General features: G+C 36.7%; 5 protein-coding genes across 5 annotated transcripts in view; 3 read left to right on the top strand and 2 right to left on the bottom strand.

The window, feature by feature from the left end:
* The window catches only part of LOC126802605 (mitochondrial import inner membrane translocase subunit TIM14-1), a 258334-nt gene that overhangs the window by 126419 nt on the left and 106999 nt on the right, over nucleotides 1-24916 (bottom strand). The window lies entirely within an intron of this gene.
* LOC126802579 (MLO-like protein 2) lies at nucleotides 606-4102 on the top strand. The gene is made up of 15 exons (XM_050530222.1): nucleotides 606-761; nucleotides 851-908; nucleotides 1034-1248; nucleotides 1409-1525; nucleotides 1613-1673; nucleotides 1880-1968; nucleotides 2137-2211; nucleotides 2298-2392; nucleotides 2481-2530; nucleotides 2642-2682; nucleotides 2789-2962; nucleotides 3057-3092; nucleotides 3176-3243; nucleotides 3387-3447; nucleotides 3542-4102. The coding sequence occupies exons 1-15, from the start codon at nucleotides 642-644 to the stop codon at nucleotides 3935-3937; spliced, it is 1656 nt and encodes a 551-aa protein (XP_050386179.1). The 5' UTR covers nucleotides 606-641; the 3' UTR covers nucleotides 3938-4102.
* LOC126802610 (MLO-like protein 6) lies at nucleotides 10350-13076 on the top strand. Its single transcript, XM_050530257.1, has 13 exons — nucleotides 10350-10507; nucleotides 10597-10654; nucleotides 10780-10994; nucleotides 11151-11267; nucleotides 11385-11445; nucleotides 11709-11797; nucleotides 11965-12039; nucleotides 12127-12221; nucleotides 12310-12359; nucleotides 12474-12514; nucleotides 12619-12792; nucleotides 12887-12922; nucleotides 13005-13076. The coding sequence occupies exons 1-13, from the start codon at nucleotides 10388-10390 to the stop codon at nucleotides 13074-13076; spliced, it is 1203 nt and encodes a 400-aa protein (XP_050386214.1). The 5' UTR covers nucleotides 10350-10387.
* LOC126802600 (uncharacterized) lies at nucleotides 16416-19744 on the top strand. Its single transcript, XM_050530245.1, has 6 exons — nucleotides 16416-16664; nucleotides 16783-16810; nucleotides 18267-18497; nucleotides 18944-19007; nucleotides 19088-19147; nucleotides 19456-19744. The coding sequence occupies exons 1-6, from the start codon at nucleotides 16537-16539 to the stop codon at nucleotides 19509-19511; spliced, it is 567 nt and encodes a 188-aa protein (XP_050386202.1). The 5' UTR covers nucleotides 16416-16536; the 3' UTR covers nucleotides 19512-19744.
* Nucleotides 21904-24785, bottom strand: LOC126802593 (rhomboid-like protein 19). The gene is made up of 8 exons (XM_050530237.1): nucleotides 24680-24785; nucleotides 24448-24572; nucleotides 23877-23937; nucleotides 23581-23747; nucleotides 23255-23360; nucleotides 22955-23157; nucleotides 22731-22868; nucleotides 21904-22245 (listed from the first exon to the last, which is right to left on the bottom strand). Exons 1-8 carry the CDS (start codon nucleotides 24701-24703, stop codon nucleotides 22143-22145), a joined length of 927 nt encoding a protein of 308 aa, XP_050386194.1. The 5' UTR covers nucleotides 24704-24785; the 3' UTR covers nucleotides 21904-22142.

The following is a 24916-nucleotide window of genomic DNA, read 5'->3' as shown; positions in this document are numbered from 1 at the left end:
TCGCAAATTGTGCAAATAAACGAGAGTTTGGACACACGCGTACATACTAGTTTGTACGCAAATTTTTTCCTTCTTTTATTTAGGAAGCGACTATTTTATCCTTCATGGATTTTTCATTTGAAAAAGTTTTCTAATATTTCAGGGATATATAGGTAAAACAATGCTGTTTTGATTGACAAACCCACTTTGCTTAAATAATAGTATAAAACTATAGATATAAGACAGCTTGCTGGGAAAAATGTATATTTGAACATGTGCTACTCAGTCATTGGAATATATGTGTTCAATTTAAAGAAGGTACGTAAAACAATACTCCTACTCGCCCCAGGTTGCCAAGTCCAAAGTTCTCTCATCAGATGATACTCAAAAGTCAGAATTGCATACGAATAATCTCCTCAGTAACGGCCAAATCTAACTTTTGACAAGCAAGAAAAATCAGCAACTAGACAAGTGAAAGAAGCTAGCTTTTGCCATTAAAAAATTCTTGAATTTCTTATCCACCTCTGTAACTCCCCATGTCAGAAGAAATCAATTGCCCTTATAAATGCAGACATAAACACAGCAACCGTTTGCATTCAAACACAAGTTATTATCTTCTTCTTATTGTGAGTTCCTTTGAGTAATACCCAGAAACTCGAGTTATGGTACTCGAATATGAGCGTACATTGGAGAAAACTCCAACATGGGCAGTTGCTGTGGTCTGTTTTGTGTTGCTTGTAATATCGATTTTCACTGAGCGTATCATAAACTTCATAGGACAGGTAAGAATGAAATGCTTGATCAATTGGTTTTTGATATCGTCCAAGGTAATTGTTCAATGGAAATGACTATGTAATGGAATAAATTTCAGTGGTTTAGACGTAGACAGAAGCGAGCTCTCTATGAAGCTCTTGAGAAGATCAAATCAGGTATCCCATCTTGTGGCAACATTTAGCTCTCTATGTATTTTATTTTCTTTTTCCAAATACGAACTAGTTATGTATGGTCTTCAAAGTCCTGACAATTACTTTGTTTTATGTGAATTGTTTTGAAGAGCTTATGCTGTTGGGATTCCTATCCTTGTTCCTAACAGTTCTACAAGATCCAATCTCTGGTATATGTATATCAAAGAGTATTGGAGCCACTTGGCATCCCTGCAATGATGACGCTTCAAAGACTACTGCCAGAAAACTGGATGAATTTTCAGATTCTGGCTTCAGTTTCCGGCGCATATTAGCCACAAAGGGATATGATAAGTGCACCGAACATGTGAGGGAAACAGAGTTCTGTTGTTGTTCTTTTCCATTTCCTCTGTTTCATGAATATTAATCATTGAACTGAGAAGTGTGTTCTGTATTTGGTGTGAGAATCTGTGTACTGGAAATCTGGAATTGGATAACGTTCTGAAGTTTACCGTTTATATTTGTAGGGTAAAGTTGCCTTTGTGTCTGCATATGGGATTCACCAGCTCCATATATTCATCTTTGTGCTAGCAGTTTTTCATGTGCTCTACTGCATCACAACCTTGTTTTTGGGAAGATACAAGGTAAACTGGCAAATAAGATTATTGGAATCTCTCTCTCTCTCTCTCCCCATTTTCTAACAATTCATTGTTTCTATTTGTGGATTACAGATGAGAATATGGAAGTATTGGGAGAATGAGACAAAAACAATTGAATACCAGTTTAGTACAGGTAAATGGGATCTGAAAGATAAAGCTAAATGAATCCATTTTTTCAACATGATGAGTCATTTACGTGTGCAAATCAATTAGTTGGTCTGGGGGTTGAATATTCTTTCTGGAGTCTGCAATATCATTTAGACACCTGTTGGCATTATTTAAGAAGTTTATATCACTAGAACCCTTTGGATTATACCTAATGCAATATTTGTATTCCAGATCCAGAAAGGTTTAGGTATGCGAGGGATACATCATTTGGAAGGAGGCATTTGCACTTCTGGAGCGAGTCACCAGTTTGGCTTTGGATTGTATGTATACCGTACTACTAAGAATTGAGCTTTATTGCATTGTTGATTGGAATTTCCAGTTGCAATATTTTGGAATTTTCAAAGAATTAATTCAGTGATGCGTGGTGTCTACAAGAGTTATGACATCGAATTGAACAAGGTTTAAGGGTATTATCTTTTTCTTATCAGGTGTGCTTCTTCAGACAGTTCTACAGGTCAGTTACTAAGACTGATTACATGACTCTGAGGCATGGCTTTATCGTGGTAAGTGAAACAGTAAAAGTACTAATTCACATACCTATATGAGGCTGGAGGTGACAGAAATCTAAAATCCTTCTTTCTGATTTCAGGCACATTTAGCACCTGGGAGTGAAACTACCTTTGATTTTCGGAAGTACATAAGTAGATCACTTGAAGATGACTTCTTAGTTATTGTTGAAATCAGGTTGGTGGATTTAAGCAATAAATTTTACAAGGCTCTTTGTTTAGATAAGTTTGCTACAACTTTAACTTCATTACATTGGTGCATGCAGTCCAATTATATGGTTCTCAGCAGTTTTATTCCTTTTGTCCAATGCATATGGTAAGTACATTACCAACTCTCAATCTCAATTTAATGGTGATGTGTGTGTGTGTGTGTGTGTAGACGATCCAGTAAAGTTAACTGATGAAGAACTGTTTTCTCTTTGTATAGGATGGTATTCGTATCTCTGGCTACCATTCATCTCTTTATTTGTAAGTTCAATACGTACAATTGCATTATTCCAGTACTGCTTTTACTATGTCTACAAGTTTTTATTGCATAAATTATCAAGCGTTGTGAGCCAAAAACATAATGCAGATAATCCTCTTGGTGGGAACTAAACTACAAGTGATCATTACCAAGCTGGGGCTAAGGATTCAGGAAAGAGGTGCGGTGGTGATGGGTGCACCGCTTGTTCAACCCGGTGATCAGCACTTCTGGTTTGGGAAACCACGCTTCTTGCTCTTCCTCATCCACTTTGTTTTGTTCCAGGTAGTTCAACTTGCTAGTACTATATCTTGACAGTCCTTATTAGTACTTATTCTCACCAACTGCCTACTTGTGCTTTCTTATTATTCTTCTTCAGAATGCATTTCAGCTGGCGTTCTTTGCATGGAGCACAGTAAGTATCTACTCTTGGAATCTAATTCCAAGTATACTTATTACATAATTTACATATACTGATAGATTATTTTTGTTCTTCAGTGGCAGTTTGGCATAACTTCCTGCTTCCACCAAACACCTCAAGATACCGCCATAAGGATCTCAATGGGGTGAGCTTTGCACACTTATCTAATTTCATTCAAGAATCATTGTTTAAGTTTTAACTTCCATTTTCCTTTATGAGTTCCTGATTCAGTGAGAAAAATATTTTTTTTTATATGTATCTGCAACTAAAGCCTTCTGATCTCTTCAGGGTTATCGTACAAGTTTTATGTAGTTATGTGACTCTTCCACTCTACGCTTTAGTGACACAGGTGAGAAACTTACTTGAATTGCATTATGACTATTATCTATAAGTAAACCTCCCATTAAGTTAACTTGGACTAATTCATTTTTTCTTGTTAATAGATGGGTTCTACTATGAAACCCACTGTTTTTAATGAGGGAGTTGCAGAAGCAGTGAAGAATTGGCATGGCAAAGCAAAAAAGAAAGGAAAGTTCAGCCTGCATTCATCTAAACCTACACCTGACATGTCACCAGTTCATCTGTTGCACAATGACAACAACCACAGTGACGCGGATGACTTATATCCACCTCCAGAAGCATCAGTCGTCGTTGAAATGCAACATCGGGACACTGCAGTTTCAAAATCCCCAAAGAACAAAGTTGGACCGAGTTCAATTAGGCATCCTAGTACTGTTAGAGAATTAGGCCAAATTCATGAGCGTCCACCTCCACTCTCATTTTCTCAGCCTGAAGTTATGAGTCCGTCGGGCATCTCATCTGCTAGATCAAGAAAGTGAAAGAGTTAAACTACTGAAAAACACTGCTAACGTAAAACATTCTTTCTACTGCAAGAGCATTTGCAGAAACAACACAATGTACTTGTGTTAGCTGTAAAGAGTAGGATATACTAGTACTGCAAAATGCATTATGGTACAGTAGTTATATTCTTTCTTTGTTCTTCTTTTTAAATCTTTTAGGCTTGGCATATATGTTACCTATACTTTCTTGTTTCTTTTAACTGTATGATCTTATAATCAATATACTTTGTTCAGTTATACATATCAGGATTTTCTATATAATTCTTAATAGCTATGCATCTAAACTAATTGGTATTTGATCAACTATTGTTTCAAGATCCCAAGGGGTTGACTTTGTATGTAAGCTCCTCCCAAGTAGGCTTGTTCTCTAATGCAATCTTAGGACCAGAAGCAGTAGTCACAGACTCAGTCACTCAGAAACTGGTGTGTTTGATGTATAGCAAGTAAGCTTGCTATATTCAATGTCATGATCAAATGGGGTATTGCCTTTTCAAGAAGCAGATTTTTATTTCACTCCAATGGATGCTAAAATTTGAAGAATTTTTTTTTTCTAGAACAAATTTGAAGAAAATGCTTTGGCCAATAGATATGAAAAAACCAAGAGGTCTGAGACACCCTGCCTCAAACTTGTACTTTCTTGCTGGTATAGAACTAGATCAAAGGACAATGTTGTTAATTTAATAGTAAGCATCTAACCCTGTCTACAATGTATTTTTGTTTGGTAGCGTTGTACATTATGCTTCAACAGTTGCAAAAGAGCTGGCTAGAGCATGCATAAAACCATGCACTCATTTATATGGTTATGAATGGTGTTGAGTGCTTGATTTGATTTGTGATGCAAAGTGACTAACCTCTTCAAATAAATCATTCCACTACTGACTAGGATGCTTGCGTTGATTTGATGTTAAAAATTTGTAATATGCGATTTGGTTGAAAATTCCTTTCTATCCACTTCGAAGTTATAATGATAATAAACAACTATTGCTTCAATTTCTATGGCAAGAGTCATTTTCACTCCAATCAATCCTTTTCCAGCCTCATTTAAATGAAGGTTTGCAATTTAAGTTTACACAAATGAGTGACATTTTCAATTAGGGACCATATTGATTGTTATGACTAGCTGTATACTAAGAGTATTTCCAACAGTTTCTTTAAAATCTAAATAATTTTTTATAAGAGAAAAATATCAAGTTTTAGCTCAAACGCTCATCTAAACCGTCCTCTATAATATAGAAAGTGAGAAGAGAAAGAAACAAAATCCCTATATTTATAGAATTTTTAAAATCTATATAATTTTCAAAACAATTTCTAAATTTTATTTCTTACCAGAAAAATTCACTCTCTATCCTAAAAAATAACAAAAAAAATATATTTATCAGTCACTATTTGGTCTTGGTATAAATTATGGCATTATGAGATTCAATTTATTTTTCATTTAATTATACACATTTACATCTATTTTATATAATAGAATAGATGAGTTGTTGAACTTGAGACATTTTTTTTAGAGATTTTGTGTTTTCATCCTTTATAATAGATAATTTTAAGAGTAGCTGTTAGAAATGCTCTTACCATGACCACTACATGTTTTCTACTTTGTTGTCATAGACTTCCTGTTCCTTTTGACAATGCTGTGAATTTTTCTAAAGCTCTCAACTTAAGTTATGTGTTTGAGCAAGTGTTATCCTCCCCCTCTAGCTCTCATATATCTCGATTCAAATGTAGTTTTCTATCTATCTGAGGGTGTTTCAGTTTTCATACAAGGTAGCAACACTGCAGGATGAAGCATATGCAACTTATTGCTTTAGACTCTAAGTCTATTAGGAAGAACAGCTATGGTGGGTTCATTATGTTGGATCAGACCCGTAGGAAGTCCTAGGTTTACCAGAGAAAGTTCGAACTCTGGCTTCCTCGATTATGGCAGTAGTAATTAGTTTCTCATGGAGACATGGACTAGATCTTTTCCCTTCTTTCAAATAACTGTAATGCACAAACGAATCAATGCCATTTTCTTCAAGCGACGAATAAATGGACAACTTCAATTCCCCATCAATTTTTCAACCAAATGTCAATTATATTTTGTCATCCCAACAGTCAGTTTGTTGAAAAAGTGTGATAATACATCATCAAGTGGTCCATTCTATGACTAGAGTCATCATCTTCTAGCTTTTTTTTTTTTTTTGAAACGGGATCTTCTAGCTTCTTTTCTTGTATATGGATTAATTACAGCAAGGAATTTTGAGATTCATATGGAATGTGACTGTATACAGACATTTTTATCAAGGTTTAGGCTGATCATGAAGAAATAATCAACCATTACGTACTCAAATGGACTTCTTAGACCTCTTCTCATACCAGTGATCTGGCTAGGCTTTTGACTGCAACTTTAGCCACATCAGAAGTCTTTTCGTCTCATATACCAAATCCAGGACTAAAATTCCATGGAAACTATTCAATGGAATTTTAGTTTCAAGGTCATCTCATTTCCATATAACTTGCTGCCGTTACTCTTCAGTTTTGGGTTGAGATCTTTGGTGGTACTCAAATTGGATCAGTGATCGGTTTTTCATGGTATACCTAATTGGTAACTAATGTAATAGTCATTCATTTTTTCAATGGGATATATATGGATTATGGTTTAAGAACTTGCTTTTAATTAGTATTATATAGAGGATAGCTTGTTGGGAAGAATGTATATTTGAACAATTGCTACTTAGTCATTGGATTTATATAAGTTCAATTTAAAGAAGGTACGCAAAACTATACTCCTACTCGCTCACAGGTTGCCGAGTCCAAACTTCTCTCAGATGATACTCAAAAATTGAATAAGAATAGTCTCCTCAGTATTGTCCAAGAGCTTTTGACAAGTATGAAAAAGTCAGCAACTAGACAATTCAAAGAAGCTAGCTTCCAATGGCAAAAGTCTTAAATTTCTTAGGCATCTCCAATAGGGGTCTAATTTCTTAGGTCAGAGGGTCTAAAGGGCCATATATTAAATTATGGCTTTATTTTGATCTCTAACAATAAAAGTGAAAAATGGCTAAATGGCCATAATATTGTTATTTATGACCATTACATTCATATTGTTATTTTTTTAAGTTTAAAACCAAATAGTCACTACATAGATCATAATGATCAATTATTATTTTATAGTCTGATGATGATTAATTATATCATATCAAAATGTTATCAATGAAACTATATAGGTATACACCAATCAAACGTACACCTTAAAAATTAGTTTATCTTGAATTCAATGTGATTTGAATTAAATCACTTTATAATATAGTTTACGAATTTGTAAAATATTTGAAAGGGCTAAAATTTAGCCATTCCTTGTTGGAGATGGTAAACCGGTTTATGAATAAAATATAATATTTTAGGAGGTCAAAGTATAGCTCTGACTCCAATATAGCCCTCCCATTGGAGATGACATTAAGCATCTCTAACTCTAAATGAACTCCAATAGCATAGGGTCATAATGCTATAAGACCCAATGAGGGTAGAAAAAGTTATATTTGGCCCTGATAGTAGCCATTTAGCTCTAGTGGGGCCCCAACCGTGTTCACCCGGTCAGCTAGTGATCAGAGAAGATTTGGACAACTATCACACGATCAGCCTATTTTTAATCTAATGGCTAGTAAATAAGGAGGTTAGTTTATTTGAAAATTCACTAATTTTTATTTATCTAAATATTTGATTATTGATTATCTCAATCTTCTTCTTCTCTCTCTCTCCAAGCATGTCTTCTCCTCTCTTCTCAGTTCTCACAAAGTAAATCAATCACAATCTAAAAGTCTAAAATCTTCATGATTGTTTCCTCTTTGGTTCAACACAATTAGTACCTTTGGAATAAACTTTCTTCTCTATAACTCCAATACAGCTTAATTCGTCTTAATAGGGTATGGTGTAGAAGGGTGGAGAGCTAACCGTGGTCAACGACCACCCTCTCCGGTAAATCCTCTGGGTTTCCGGCATATGCAATAAAATTTATGAGATGAGAAGGAGAGGAGTCAGAGGACGTAGACAAGGAGAATGGGGGATCCTAAGTCGTTGGCTTCCAGTGTCGAATTTCATCTTTGGCTATAGGATTTTTTTTCTGGTTTTCTGCAAATTTAATTAACTTTGGGAGAAGTAGAGAATGAGAATGAGAAGAGGAGACATGAATTTTGGGAGAATTAAGGTCTGGGTTACTAGGTAGAAGATAGAGAAATTAAGTTATAACAATTAAAAATAATTACAAGATAAAGATAATGTGTTTTAGTTTGATTTAACCTCCTCATTTGCTAGGCCTTGGATTAAAAGTGGGATGATCATGCGGTAGTTGTCCAAATCTTCATGAACTAGACTCAGTGGGACCCACAATCAACAATCACAATTCACATCCAATAGAAGCTTCCCTTATGAGGCTTATTTCAAAAGAAGATCCAAGGGTCTAAATTAGGAGTGGGCACGAAGGACGGGACGGGACGAGGCTCATCTCACTCTTTTGAAATAGGACATGATCGAGATGAGACGAGGGTTTTCTAGAATGCATCCCACTCGAGATTAATCCCGATTGAGATCAGGACGAGACGGGTCTAATCTCATCGTCCCTCTCATGACTTTAATATACCTAATTTCTCAATTCTCACATACAATTATCATAATATTTCAAGTAATTTAATTATGAATTAATAACATTGAGTCATTTAAATAGTCCAAACAATCCATCATAAGTTCATCATAAACATAAAACATCAATCCATCACAAATTTAAATATGAATTTAGTCACAAAACAAACATGAAACATGAAATAAAGTTACAAACTTCAATATCGATTACATTTGCAACCGGTACAGACTTTCCCTTTCCTTTTTCTCTTAGAGTTGGAGGGGAACAATTTTTCCTACTTAAAGCAGTGTTCTCATGATCTTCAAAAAGGACAAAGAGTCAAAGAGTAAGTTTCTTAACTAGATCTCTACATAATTGTATGAGCAAAATGAGCGTGGTTATAGATGTTGCAAGTGACTATTAGCCAAAATTAAACCCAGATTTGGATTTGGCATGATGAACTCGATACCTTGTAATACATCAGTCTATTTAAGCATAAAAATGAATGAAAAATGTAACAAATTTCACATGACTTGGTTGCTAATTTAGTAGCTACAATTGTTCGAGTATCATAATATGTGAGGACAGTGAATTTCATACTAACTTCGATATGACAACATATCTCTCTATTATCTAATGAACATATCATCTAATTTAAAGAAAAATTATTATGCGAGACGAGATGAGATGAAACGGGATAGAAATTATTCGTCCCACGTCTTATCCCACTATTATGAAATGAGACAGGATCGGGATATGACAGACGTTTTTAGACCTCCGTCTTATTCCATCCCTATGAATTTCGAGAAGAGATCGGGATTTCAGTTTTTTATGTCCACCCCTAATCTAAATTGTATGCATGTTGAGATCATGTGGTGGGAAATTAAAGTATTAAACACATTTTTATATTTACACTTTTTTTTAAGAAATGGTTGTTTTTATATTTACACTTTAAGCAGCTTGATTATTGTATAAGTTGTGCTTCATTTTTCTTTTAAAAAAATCATATGTAATTTTAGTAACTTATATATTTTGAAAACAAGAAAAAAAAAGGTTCTATTTACCAAAAAAATCCTATTTATAAATAAATTAATTAATTAAAAATCATTATTTAAAACTATAAAATTTTGATAAAGCTAAAATTTAGCCCTACGTTATCGTAGATCGTTTAATAAAAAATACTCCCTCCGTTTTTTAATATAAGTCGTTTTAGGAGTTTTCACACATATTAAGAAACAATTTTAATGACAATTTAACCCATATTTAAGACTTCATTACTCTTAATTACTACTCATCACTTTTCTCTTTTATTCGTGTCATGATTGTGGCTCAGAGATAAATTAGGAAATATTATGAAGTTAAAGCTAAAACGACTTATATATTGAAACGAAAATCAAAACCTAAAACAGTTTATATTAAAAAATAGAGTGAGTAATATTTTGGGGGGTTACATTATAACCGTGGCCCAATATAGCCTTCCTTAAGATAGCCTTATTCAACCCTGTAACGTAACTCCCCAGGTTGCTAAGTCCAAAGTTCTCTCTCATCAGACGATACTCAAAAGTCAGAATTGCATACGAATAGTTTCCTCAGTAATGGCCAAATCTAACTTTTGACAATCAAGAAAAGTCAGCAACTAGACAAGTGAAAGAATCTAGCTTTTGCCATTACAAAATTCTTGAATTTCTTATCCACCTCTGTAACTCCCCACGTCAAAAGAAATCAATAGCCCTTATAAATACAGACATAAACACAGCAACCGTTTATATTCAAACACAAGTTATTATCTTCTTCTTATTGTGAGTTCTTTTGAGTAATAACTAGAAACTCGAGTTATGGCACTCGAATATGAGCGTACATTGGAGAAAACTCCAACATGGGCAGTTGCTGTGGTCTGTTTTGTGTTGCTTGTAATATCGATTTTCACTGAGCGTATCATAAACTTCATAGGACAGGTAAGAATGAAATGCTTGATCAATTGGTTTTTGATATTGTTCAAGGTAATTGTTCATTGGAAATGACTTTGTGATGGAACAAATTTCAGTGGTTTAAACGTAGAGAGAAGCGAGCTCTCTATGAAGCTCTTGAGAAGATCAAGTCAGGTATCCCATCTTGTGGGAGCATTTAGCTCTCTATATATTTTATTTTCTTTTTCGAAATACGAACTAGTTATGTATGGTCTTCAAAGTCCTGACAATTACTTTGTTTTATGTGAATTGTTTTGAAGAGCTTATGCTGTTGGGATTCCTATCCTTGTTCCTAACAGTTCTACAAGATCCAATCTCTGGTATATGTATATCAAAGAGTATTGGAGCCACTTGGCATCCCTGCAATGATGACGCTTCAAAGACTACTGCCAGAAAACTGGATGAATTTTCAGATTCTGGCTTCAGTTTCCGGCGCATATTAGCCACAAAGGGATATGATAAGTGCACCGAACATGTGAGGGACACTTCTGTTGTTGTTCTTTTCCATTTCCTCTGTTTCATGAATATTAATCATGGAACTGAGAAGTGTGTTCTGTATTTGGTGTGAGAATCTGTGTACTGGAAATCTGGAATTGGATAACGTTCTGAAGTTCACCTTTTATATTTGTAGGGTAACGTTGCCTTTGTGTCTGCATATGGGATTCACCAGCTCCACATATTTATCTTTGTGCTAGCAGTTTTTCATGTGCTCTACTGCATTACAACCTTGTTTTTGGGAAGATACAAGGTAAACTGGCAAATAAGATTTTTGGAATCTCCCTCCCTCTCTCTCTCTCTCTCTCTCTCTCTCTCTCTCTCTCTCTCCAGTTTTTAACATTTCATTGTTTCTGTTTGCGGATTACAGATGAGAAAATGGAAGTACTGGGAGAATGAGACAAAAACAATTGAATACCAGTTTAGTACAGGTAAATGGGTTCAATATTTTGAAACCTAAAGCTAAATGATTCCAATTTTTCAACATGATGATTCATTTACGTGTGCAAATCAATTAGTTGGTCTGGAGGTAAATATATCAAGTGTTTCTGCAAATTAAGATTCTGCGGACTAAATATTCTTTTTTACCTTTCTGGAATCTGCAATGTCATTTAGACACCTGTTGACAAAATTTAAGAAGTCTTTAATCACTAGAACCCTTTGGATTATACCTTATGCATTATTTGTATGGCAGATCCAGAAAGGTTTAGGTATACGAGGGATACGTCATTCGGAAGGAGACATTTGCACTTCTGGAGCGAGTCACCAGTTTGGCTTTGGATTGTATGTATAACGTACTACTAAGAATTGAACTTTATTGCATTGTCAATTGGAATTTCCAGTTGCAATATTTTGGAATTTTCAAAGAATTAACTCAGTGATGCATGGTGTGTACAAGAGCTATGACTGAATTGAACAAGTTTTTAAGGGTATTGTCCTTTTCTTATCAGGTGTGCTTCCTCAGACAGTTCTACAGGTCAGTTACTAAGACTGATTACATGACTCTGAGGCATGGCTTTATCGTGGTAAGTGAAACAGTAAAAGTACTAATTCACATACCTATATGAGGCTGAGGTGACAGAAATCTAAAATCCTATTCTTTCTGATGTCAGGCACATTTAGCACCTGGCAATGATACTACCTTTGATTTTCGGAAATACATAAGTAGATCACTTGAAGATGACTTCTTAGTTATTGTTGAAATTAGGTTGGTGGATTTAAGCAATAAATTTTACAAGGTTCTTTGTTTAGATAAGTTTGTCACAACTTAAACTTCATTACATTGGTGCACGCAGCCCAATTATATGGTTCTCAGCAGTGTTGTTCCTGTTGTCCAATGCATATGGTAAGTTCATGACCGACTCTCGGTCTCAAATTAATGACGATATGTGTGTGTGTGTGTGTGTAACTGACTATCCAGTAAAGTAAACTGATGAAGAACTGTTTCTCTTTTTAATAGGATGGTATTCGTATTACTGGTTACCATTTATCTCTTTATTTGTAAGTTCAATACGTACAGTTGCATTATTCCAGTACTGCTTTTACTATGGCTACCAGATTTTATTACATAGATTATCAAGTGTTGTGAGCCAAAAATAATGCAGATAATCCTCTTGGTGGGAACTAAACTACAAGTGATTATAACCAAGCTGGGGCTAAGGATTCAGGAAAGAGGGGCTGTGGTGATGGGTGCACCGCTTGTTCAACCCGGTGATCAGCACTTCTGGTTTGGAACCCCGCGCTTCTTGCTCTTCCTCATCCACTTTGTTTTGTTCCAGGTAGTTCAACTTGCTAGTACTATATCTTTACAGTCCTTATTTGTACTTATTCTCACCAGCTGCCTACCTGTGCTTTCTTATTAATCTTCTTCAGAATGCATTTCAGCTGGCGTTCTTTGCATGGAGCACAGTAAGTTCTACTCGTGGCATCTAATTCCAAGTATACTTATTACATAATTTACATATACTGATAAATTATTTTTGTTATTCAGTGGCAGTTTGGCATAACTTCCTGCTTCCACCAAACACCTCAAGATACCGCCATAAGGATCTCAATGGGGTGAGCTTTGCACACTACCAGTATCTAATTTCATTCAAGAATCATTGTTTAAGTTTTAACTTCCATTTTCCTTTGAGTTCCTGATTCAGTGAGAATTTTTTTTTTCATATGTATCTGCAACTAAAGCCTTCTGATCTCTTCAGGGTTATCGTACAAGTTTTATGTACTTATGTGACTCTTCCACTCTACGCTTTAGTGACACAGGTGAGAAATTTACTTGAACTGCATTGACTATTATCTATAAGTAAACCTCCCATTAATTTAACATGGACTATTTTTTATTATTATTTTTTGTTAATAGATGGGTTCTAGTATGAAACCCACTGTTTTTAATGAGGGAGTGGCAGAGGCAGTGAAGAAGTTGCATGACAAATCAAAAACGAAAGCAAAGTTCAGCCTGCATTCATCTAAACCTACACCTGACATGTCACCAGTTCATCTATTGCACAATGACAACAACCACAGTGACGCGGATGACTTATATCCACCTCCAGAAGCATCAGTCGTCGTTGAAATGCAACTTTGGGACACTGCAGTTTCAAAATCCCCAAAGAACAAAGTTGGACCGAGTTCAATTAGGCATCCTAGTACTGTTAGAGAATTAGGCCAAATTCATGAGCGTCCACCTCCACTCTCAATTTCTCAGCCTGAAGTTATGAGTCCGTCGGGCGTCTCATCTGCTAGATCAAGAAAGTGAAAAAGTTAAACTATTGAAAAACAATGCTAACGTAAAACATTCTTCCCAGTGCAAGAGCATTTGTAGAAACAACACAATGTACTTGTGTTAGGCTGTTAGCTGTAAAGAGTAGGATATACTAGTACTGCAAAATGCATGATGGTACAGTACTTATATTCTTTCTTTCTTCTTTTTTTAAATCTTTTAGGCTTGGCATATATGTTACCTATACTTTCTTGTTTCTTTTTACTGTATGATCTTATAATCAATATACTTTGTTCAGTTATACATATCAGGATTTTCTATATAATTCTTAATAGCTATGCATCTAAACTAATTGGTATTTGATCAACTATTGTTTCAAGATCCCAAGAGGTTGACTTTGTATGTAAGCTCCTCCCAAGAAGGCTTGTTCTCTAATGCATGCAATCTTAGGACCCGAAGCAGTAGTCACAGACTCAGTCACTCAGAAAAACTGGTTTGTATCTCACTGCAATGGATGCTAAAATTTGAAGAAAATGCTTGTTTTTTTCTTTTTCTAGAACAAATTTGAAGAAAATGCTTTGGCCAATAGATATGAAAAAACCAAGAGGTATAGAACTGGATGAAAGGACAATGTTGTTAATCTAATAGTAAGCATCTACCCTGTCCACAATGTTCTTTTGTTTGGTAGCGTTTTACATTATGCTTCAGCCGAGGCAAAAGAGGTGGCTAGAGACCTAGAGTATGCATAACACCATGCACTCATTTATATTGTTATGAATGGTGTTGAGGCATTGATTTGATGTTTAAAGTTTGTAAAGACATATTAGTGACTAACTTCTTCAAACAAATCATTCCACTCATTCCACTACTGACTAGGATGTTTGAGTTGATTTGATGTTTAAAGTTTGTAAAGACATATTAGTTGAAGATTCCTTTCTATCCCCTTAGAATGGGATTCGGATCCTCCCCTAATGAAAAAGTTCCTAATATTGCCTAATAAATGAATCTAAGCCATCCAATTATAATAAATGGCAAGGATTTCTCTGCTCTGATACAACTCCTCTTCTCAAATTTTGGTCCTCCTATCTCCTCTCCAATTATAATGAATGAATTGTCGAGGAATTCATGAACAGAGTCAAAACCCAATTAATAAAACTCTCATGCACATACAAAATAAATCCACAAGATGTAAACAAGAACCCATTGATCCCAACTGATCACTCTATGTTCATCACAAACCAAAACCAGACCAAATGTTTATAAATAATTAAATTTATGAAGTTGAGGAATTAGATTTGGTTCCAGGAAGCAAAGCTTGAGTTGATTTTTGGTCTGAAAAGCTTGAGTTGATGAGTTGCCACACTTCTTAAAACTGAAGAAGAGCATAGTAGCGTTCGAAATTGAAAGATGTAGGCTCTACTGCTCTAGAGTGCATGGACCCAATGGCGCCGTTTTTAGATTAGAAAGCCATAGCCTGGCGGTGTGCATCTGGGTTTTTGCTTTGGGTGTTGCAGAGCAAGACAATTTAATCATTGCCTCTTCCGTCTCTCTCTCTCTCTCTCTCACCTTGCTCATCTCTTTTCTTAAATGAGATTTTGTCTGGATATTGAAAATTTGAGAGAGGAAGAGATGGAAGTGCTTTGGAAAGCTTAACCTCATCATCACCGCCGGGCTCATCTACTGGGCTCCGGCCCCCCCATGGAGAGTGTTCAGAACGTGAGAGAAAGAGGAGGGAGAATATGAACTTGGGTGAGAGAGCTAGAGAGATAAAACTCATTTTTCAAATCTGGCCATTCATTAAAACTGAACGGCTGATATTTTTTTTTGTTAGGCAATATTAGGAGAGGGGCATTAGGAGAGGATCTCAGTCCCTTAGAATGATAATAAACAACTGTTGCTTCATTTCATGTTGGCTTGTTGCTTCAATTTCTATAGCAAGAGAGTCATTTTCACTCCAATCATTCCCTTTTCCAGTTTTCCAGCCTCTCCCTCATTTAAATGAAGGTTTGCAATTTAAGTTTTACCCAATTGAGTGACATTTTCAATTAGGAGCCATATTGATTGCTATGACTAGCTGTACACTTACTCTAATTAATTAATAGTTTCTATTATTTCCTCATTATTTAACTGTGATGCTTGTGTATAGTAACAACTAAGATCACAAAGGTCAACATGATAGGTACAGTCCACATTCCAAATAACATGGGGGATACATTGCTCAAGAGTATGATATGATTAATTGATATCTATACTAGACTATATTGAATTCTTTATTTTAAAAACATATAATAGCTTTTGTATGATATGCGACATGTTAGAATGTCAAAGACTTATAAGATCAAACACAGTCTGTAACTTTGTATGATTCCAATAATATCACGATGTGTGTTTGTTCATTTACGATAATTTTAAATTCAAAATCATTGACATAAACACATATATTACTGATAAACTACATACAAAAACAGTATCTAGCTTGCTAGTTTTCTTTTGATAATGACACGATATCTTTATCATAATGTGTATTATTGCTATCACTATATCCTAATGGGGTTGAATTCCCCATCTTAGAAAACTAATAAGATAGTGCAAATTACATGTCAATATATGTTGCAAATTATAAACTCCAATAATGGGGATATTCAATATAAATATGTTCAGATTATGATTTTAGAGTAAGAAAACACCAAAAGGCGTGGCCACCTCCCTCCAATTTATAGACACACCTTTGAGAAAATTCAGAGCAAGCAAGAAGAAGAAAAAAAAGCAAGAACAAAGTTGATCAGACAAGCGAGGATTGATCATGGAAATCCGATCCAATCCGACGGCGGACAACTCGTCGGAGCCGCCGCAGCATACCCAGCGCAATTCCTCTCAGAAAAAGCCTCAGGCTGCTCCCATTTCCGTCGACTCCTCCTCTGTTTCTCAAAGGTTGGTCCTTTCTGTTTTTGATCCCCCAAAAAGTTGGGAGTCTTTTTTTTTTGTTTTTGAAGGAAAAAGTTGAAGTCTTTGATGTTCATGTTGTTGGGTATTGTTTCAATCTTTGTAGGCTTCAGAAGGAGTTGATGTCTCTAATGGTATGTAAAGCTTTTTCTCTATCTGTTTTTCTTCCTTGGTTCTTTGATTTTGATACTTCTTGGTGATTTAGAGCTTTCTTTGTTATTGGCAGAGTTAGTTTTGATTGTAAATATGTAATCCTGAACTGGGTTTGCAGTGGTTTCATATTGATTCCTGATTCATATGAACTTGGTTATGAACTGTTGCTAGAAGCTTGTAGTGGGTAGCCTAAGAATCTTATGTCCTGTGTAAATGTGTAGGTTTTCAAAGGAGTTTCATTGAAGTTGTGTAATATTATCGAAAGTGTGTAGGTTTCTTGGTTTGGGATGAAGGGTGCTCTTAATTTAGATTGCTGTCATTATCAGGGATTCAGGGGTTATAAACAGATTGAGATAAAATTGGAAAATCGGACACCATGTATTTTGTGCACGTATATATATGTAGAAGCTGCAGAAATACTAGGGTTGAGTGATTAGATATATACTAGTCAATCTCTGTCTTTGTCAGAGCACCTCTGTTAAGTTCACCATTGCTCCTTAGGTGCTCTGCTGGTGTAATGCTTGTTCTATAGTGGCCTGGATGTGCGATAGAGGGTGGATTCCTCTTGATTTTTCAAGTTGAGACGTTGGCATAATCGACAAACTAAAAGGGAGTAGCTTGATTCTTGATAGTCATGAGGTTTTATAATGTAGAGGCTAGGTGTGTGCTCGTGTGTATTCTAATCCGTTCGTGAAGGTTGATTAGTGTGTCTTAGCCATTGTTATCCTTTCGACTTCTGGAAATGGTATCAAGTGTAACCCAAGAGTTTGGAACTAGGCGATCTATGGTAACATCCAATCCAGTTACACACAACAACACCTCCTCTGGGAATAAGAGGTTGTTGGATGTCCTAAATCATCAAGCCTTTTAAGTGGGGCTGACAACTGTACTCTCTTCAGAAAATGACATAATTGATTGCCACTTCTATTTGAAAATAGTCTCTTATATGCCCGGCAGTTTAGTATTAGTAATTTTGATAGTCCCAGGATCTGTTGCTACTTGCTACTTTTACACTGCTTCTGCTACTTGAGTTGGATCAGTCAAACTCTCTTCATTCGCACTAAATGTGTAGTATTTAACGTACTAATGGAAATGGATACACATTGTCGCTTATGTCTCGGAGTTGATAAATAAAATAAATCTGCCTCAATCTAGAGACTATTCTCAGTCTGGAAGAACCTCACGCTCCTTCACAATTTGAATATTCATTATTATGGTGAATTAACAAGTGTACCTAGTAGCTAGCAGCATTAACTTGAGTTTTCTTTTGTGTTTCTGACATATAGCTACTGGCCTCATCATATACTCTGAAGTATTCAGCCTTTACATATTTTACATCAATTGGTTGTTGGTGGTATTTGTTACTCTTTATTATAGTTCTTACAGATAATTATGTTCTACTCTCACTTTTCAGTATCTATATTTCCTTGCTTTCAGATGAGTGGAGGAGAACTTGGAGTATCAGCTTTTCCTGAAGGTGAGAGCATTTTTACATGGATTGGCACAATCGAAGGTGGTAAAGGAACTTTGTATGAGGGTTTATCTTACAAACTCTCTTTGAGATTTCCTATGGATTATCCTTTCAAGCCACCACTAGTCAAGTTTGAGACAATGTGCTTCCATCCAAATGTTGATCAGTTTGGCAACATTTGCCTTGACATCCTGCAGGTATCTGTCTTTTTTTTTTTTCCGGTAAACTGATTCCAGTCTTGTGCTACTAAACTCAGGAGGATGAAGTGTGAAAACTCTTACTCACTGTCTTTAATATGGTAGTGTTGGTTAACCATATGATGCTTGCATTATCTCTAGTGGGTATTAAGGAGATCGATTCATGGTCTTAAGATTATTATAATGATAAAATGGAAAGTAGTGTGTGGAGGAGAAATCTAAATGTTAGTAGAACTTATATGAAGTTGATGTTCAGGGGACTTGACAAATGCCAATACCCTTTAAAAATTGGAACCATCCCGTAGGGTCAGTGTCCTTATTTCAAGGGCACTGTGTAAATTCCTATTCCAATATCAGAAGTTTGGTGGATGATATCGAATATTGCTCAGTTTCTTCCTTCTTTGTACATTCTCAAGCTGATGTTGATTTTGCTTTTCATTCAATAGGACAAGTGGTCTTCTGCTTATGACTGCAGGACTATTCTTCTGTCCATTCAAAGTCTACTGGGAGGTCAGCTTTGTCTTACTTTCATGAACTTTCTCGTAAACATCTACATTCTTGCCTGACTATTGGTTATCGCTCACATGCAGAGCCAAACCCAGAGAGCCCCCTCAACAGCTATGCTGCTGCTCTGTTGAGTAATAAGGAAGGTTAGTTTTCTTTTCCTATTTACCTTAGATATCAAATTATATTTGAAGTGGAGTGTGTTTCAGCCCTTTATATTGGAGTTTGTTGATATTTTTAAAACCCAAACTGGCTTATCATTCACAACTTTATAGCTTGCACGTTGCAACATCTTCATCAGTTGGTCCTAGTAAACCTGCTTCTTGACTTTTATATTATGATAATTACTTCAGATGACAAGGGCCTAATTATTACTAATGTAGATTACCAAATCCTCTTACTCCAACTCTTCGCATTGAAGGTTGAGGGTCTTATATTTAATTATTTTGTACAGATTACAGAAAAATGGTCCACAAACAGTACTATGCTGGAGAATCGTTTGAGAGCTGATGCTCTATGCCGGCATTATTTCATTTGGGCACTCTTGCGCAGGGTAAATTTTACAATCATAGATAACTATTGAGCATTGGAAGTTCTTTAAACCTGAAGACCCAATTAAGCCGAAAGGCGATTGGATTCTTACCCTTGGGCAACTCTGTTAATATCAGCCTCCTGTGATTTGTCATTGTGAAATAAGACTGTAAGTTGTAAAGTTCAATGAATTTGATGACAGCTTCTCTGTTGCTGGCTGATTTTTTTTTTCTTAAACCTGAATTCAGTCAATTTGTTCGATTAAAGTTAAGACTAGTTCAAAATCACTTCCATAAGACTGATAGTCTGATATGAGCAACAGGTAGTTAGACCATACAAGTTTAAGAGCTAAAGGTCGCAATAAGGACTGCTATTAACTAATGTCATACTTGGTTTGACATAGCACTCACTCTATACATTACATTAATACTGGATTGCGTTAGGCCACAAAGCTACCGAGCAACTCATTTCCACAGATGCCGGGGGAATGACAATTGTAATCAAAGGTGCGACAGGCCACGATCTCCTCGATGAGACAAGTTGAATCTACCACTTCATAATGAATTGCCACTATAAGAGCACGCGCCTTCCGGCAGGGATCCATATCATTGTCCCACTTTTCCGGTGATAACATGTTCCCACTTCCCACACAAAACAAAGCCAACCTTTTGATCTCCAAGATCAACAAAGGTGTATGACTGTTCATCAAAGTAACCCATTAAGTCATGTAACATGAACCAACCCTCCAGACAATTGTCCTCAAAAGATGTATATTGTCACATACATAGTTATTTGGCTGCCACACTTGGTCCGTGCGGCGCTCCATTGCTCAGGAACCAACATTATCCAATGGGGCAATGCACTAGTTTCTCCCTGCTTTGGGCTCATAAGGGGATCGGCTCCAGACCCCGACCAGTTTGTGTAGGGCGGCCTACTCCTTTATTCAACGTTAAGTCCTTGACTATCGATAAGTTCCCCAAACTTAACCGGGTCAACCTGCTTGAATCCCTACGAAGGGTAGCTACATATGCTTCACTCTCCGATCCTGGAGCAATCCCACCTATGCATGAAGCTCATACAACCAGTGGACGCCCACGATAGACACTCGAAAACGGGATGTGACAATATACTACCTTCATCAAGTGAATGTAGCAGAGACGCATATATCTCACACTCACGAAAGGAAAACATGAGACGCATAAATCGTTCACGTCCAATACTAAAGCCCTCCCATCAAAGGGAAAACCCTTGCCACCAAACAAGGAAGTCATCTCTCTCCATTTCTTTTCCTTGTCATTCACGTCAAAGCACACAATGACTGTTAGACGATGATCGTAACCTGCTCGAGATCAAGATTTTGGTACCAACGATAGTGTAAGACAACTTTAGACGAGGCCCAGGGAACAAAGAGTGTTCCTGCTCGAGTTCGTAAAATGGAGGAACTGGCAGAACCGTGATTCACCAGAATGGCTATTGTATACCTCGAAAGTGGGATGTTTAACAAGACCACCAAGGGTTGGCGTGCAAGACGGTATAAATTTCCGTTCACCTCAAAAAGCAGGGGATTTGGCTTCTCCTTCTTGAAACTCCAGTCATGCTTTTGCCAACTAGTACACCCTGGAGTAAAACTAAGACAACCCCACTAGGCACATAACCCCCTATTGTTGATCTGGTGGTGGAAGTGGAACCATGCTGCCGTCGAAGAAGATACGGGAGAGGGAGGAACAGCAACCCATATACGGTAGTATTTTCTACTCTTCACTTCTTCAGTTGAGTTGTTAAAGAAATGTAATTTTGTTCTAGTCTCAGCTTTCAGTATCTATTGTTCCTTGTCCTCAGATAAGTGGAGGAGAACTTGGAGTATCGCTTTTCCTGAAGGTGAGAGCATTTTTACTCGGATTGGCACAATCGAAGGTGGAAAACGAACTATGTACGGGGGTTCATCTTACAAACTGTGCGATTTCTTATCGATTATCAATTCATGCCACCACTAGTCAAGTTTGTGACTGTGTTTCCTTCCAAATGTTGATCAGTTTGGCATCATTTGCCTCGACATCCTGCATGTATGTCTTTTTTGGTAAACTGATTCGAGTCTAGTGCGACTAACTCAGGGAGGATGAAGTGTGAAAACCCTTCCTCTCTGTCGAGTACAAAGGAGTTCGGTTTTCCATATAGTGGGGTCGTGACTTGTATGTCATGAAAATTACTGCAATGTTCCTAGTCTATTTATGCAAGCCTCATATTCCAACTCTTTTGTAATGATGGTTGAGGGTCTTACGTTAATCTATTTTGTACAGATTGATTTAAAAAACCGTCATAATATAGCTATATATTTATGCCTTGAACTCATTCTGTGGAAGCATCTCAAATAGAACAGTATAATAGTCTGTTAAATTACAACTGAAGCCACCATTCCAAAGTTTTTGTACAAACATGACAAAATGACGAGCAAGTTCCAATCAATATCCATATTTAGTATAGCAAAAGGATCCTTCAGGGAGAGAGAGAAAACGAAAAAGAGAGAACTTTTACCTCGAACAACAAAAATCTCTTAAGTCGTAACAGATGATGCACATTTGGGTTGTTGACAGATTATCGTAGTCCAAGCAATTATACATTCTCAGTGGCATCTCTTTCCAACTCTTCCGTACTCTTTGCTGCACCCAACCTCTCAGCTGCCAATCTTTCTTCCAGTGCTCGTGCACCTCTTTCCCTGCAAGAGCCAGTTTAACAAATGCACACACAATAACCATGGACAATAAGTCAATAACATGAAACTTTATATTGGCTTTCTAGTAAAAGTGAATTGATATAATCATCCAATTAAGTACTGCTCAATCTTATGAACTGAATTGAAGCCAGAAAGGCAGTGAGGAGGGACAAATTTCTGTCACTGGTTATTTAAATATATATATTTATGTTCTTGTTATCTAAGTACATATATTTAAGTTCTTCAATGGTCCCTTCTATTTAGGCTTTTGGTACGTCAGGAATCTAAGGGAGATGGCTAGATGCTTCCAATAAGCCATGCGGAAAAAATGGTGTAATCTATTTCAAGTTTTATTTGCAAACTGCCATCTAACTGCTTAAGCTCATCTGGCAGTGAACTTTCAAAGTTGGAGATCCATAACTTTGAAGTTTTAAACTACGGAAATGAATCGAGAATGTACAGTTCACTGAGACTAACAGAAACAGTACCTCCTTCTAGATGCCTCAATGGGGTCAGAACCAGGCAATGTGGTTCCTCCCACTGTGTAACCTTGGGATTCATTGGAGGCATCAGATCTTCCACAAAGCATCCGATGGAAAATAGATGCAACAGGATCAATGACTGATCTGCAGAATTAACAAGAAACACTTGAGAGATGCAATTATCAAAGCTTCTGATTGGAAGAGTTCAAACGAATGGCAATGATATTTACCTTAAGAATTCAGGGAAGAATGATGAAAATGCAAAATCTTCACTTGGATCACCTTTGAGTTTCGTTTCTGGTTTTCTCTGCCAGTATCTAAGGTAAATCCAGCTCATATAGGTGCCAAATATCAAGATTGGAAGATATGTTGCTGACTCAGCTGTCCAGAAGCTTATAGCAATGGACACCAATAGTGAGAGTGATGGTAACCACTGTACATATTTGGAACAAAAACCAAATCAGAATTCTACAACTGTTCATCAACCAGCAGAAAGCTTCCATCAGAAGTAAATTTTACACGGTACACACCTTAGCTTTCATTTTAATCAAAGGCAACTCTTGGTCAGGTATCATTTGCTTAATGCCAACCAGAAAACCTGAAAGGACTCCATGGAAGCCAGAAAGAGGCATATATCTAGCACAAATGAAAAAAATGACTCAGATGAAATTGCATTAACATGCAATAGGTACCTTGAGGTAAAGGACATAAAAAAACAAAAAATATATATATATAATAAAATATAAAATAAAATAAGGACCTGAGCAAGTTCAAAGAAGAAAAAGGACTGAAATATGAGCCACTGATATTTGAATAACTATAATCATCTCCTCTGGTGGTTTTTTTTAGTACTTACAGGTAAGTTTCCTTCCTTGTAATGTAGTACAGTGCAATCGCAGTGATGAAAATGCATATGGAAGTCAGGAAATTAACTACAAAGATAAACTTCAAGAACTCCCTGGAACCCCAAACAGGTTCAAGCAGCTTCCCAATAAAAAGAAGACCGAGAGTGCTTACAACAACCTGTTAAAACAAGAGTGAGAGTCGGTTACAATAAACACGAAACTGAGCAGGGTACGAGTATCTCCAGGCCTCCAGCAGTTAATGAGATTATGGCACAAAGAATTTGTTAATAGAAACAGAAACCCATACCCCAAATACTGATTGTTCAATGTAGCCGGACGTTACGAGGTTCCAGACAAAAGGAATCGTCCTACAACACAGAAGTTTGCAATACATTCAAGTCATTCAAGTTAAGAAGGGTACAAACCTAAAACATAACGAGTCACTGAGTATACTAGGATAACAAGCATGGTGATACAACAATCAAATCCTAAAGCTTTCTGGTTTCAAGCCTAGTATTTCTGGTGTGTCCTGACTTACCACAAAGGACGATGTCGATACACATAAATCGGGTTAAACAATGCATCTCATTGTTATATTTTCAGCACAGGGCAAAACTCAGCTAATAAAATCATACCACCAATTGAAAACCTCTACTCTAATCACATTACTGTTTCATATCACTAATTCACATAAGCAACAGATTTTAAAGGCAATGCTACTCAAACCAGATCAAACCCCATAAAGCAAACACTTCAAAGCTTCAATCTTTATATCAGCCAAGCAATTTTACACACAAAATGTACAAATCCCACATGGGAAATACGAAATTGAAGTGACAAATGAGGTCAACACGGAATGGGGAAAAAGTCAAGGGTACCTGGCGGGAATGAGAGCGAGGTAGGTGACGGTGACGGGGAGGAACTGAACGACAATGTGGCCTCCGATTAGGACCACAGCTAAGCCCTTGCATAGCCGAGTGAACCCAGAGAAGGCCCCCATGCCCTGCAAACCACAAAGGAAACCAAAAACGGCGTCGTATTGGCAACACTGAATTGCAGAAATCGGAAGAGAAATATGAGATTTTGAGTGGTGGTGCGGGGTTCACTTACCCCTGCGAGTGACGGAGTGCTCATGGCGGCGGGTGGATGTCGGGCGTTGGCGTCGGAGTGATCAGGTGAATCGGGATCGGAGAAGAAGAAGAAGAAGAAGAAGGAGAATGTGAAAGGCGCGAGGTGTTAATCAGGAGTCGTCGTATTTACCTTGGTCATTTATATGTGTGAGAGATTGGGACTCTGTTTTTTTACTGAGTTACTGGGTTGGATGAAGTAACAAACTTTACTTTTGAG

This window comes from Argentina anserina, chromosome 7 (genome assembly GCF_933775445.1).
Source record: "Argentina anserina chromosome 7, drPotAnse1.1, whole genome shotgun sequence".
In the NCBI taxonomy this organism is placed as follows: domain Eukaryota; kingdom Viridiplantae; phylum Streptophyta; class Magnoliopsida; order Rosales; family Rosaceae; genus Argentina; species Argentina anserina.
This window is presented reverse-complemented; position numbering and strand designations above follow the sequence as displayed.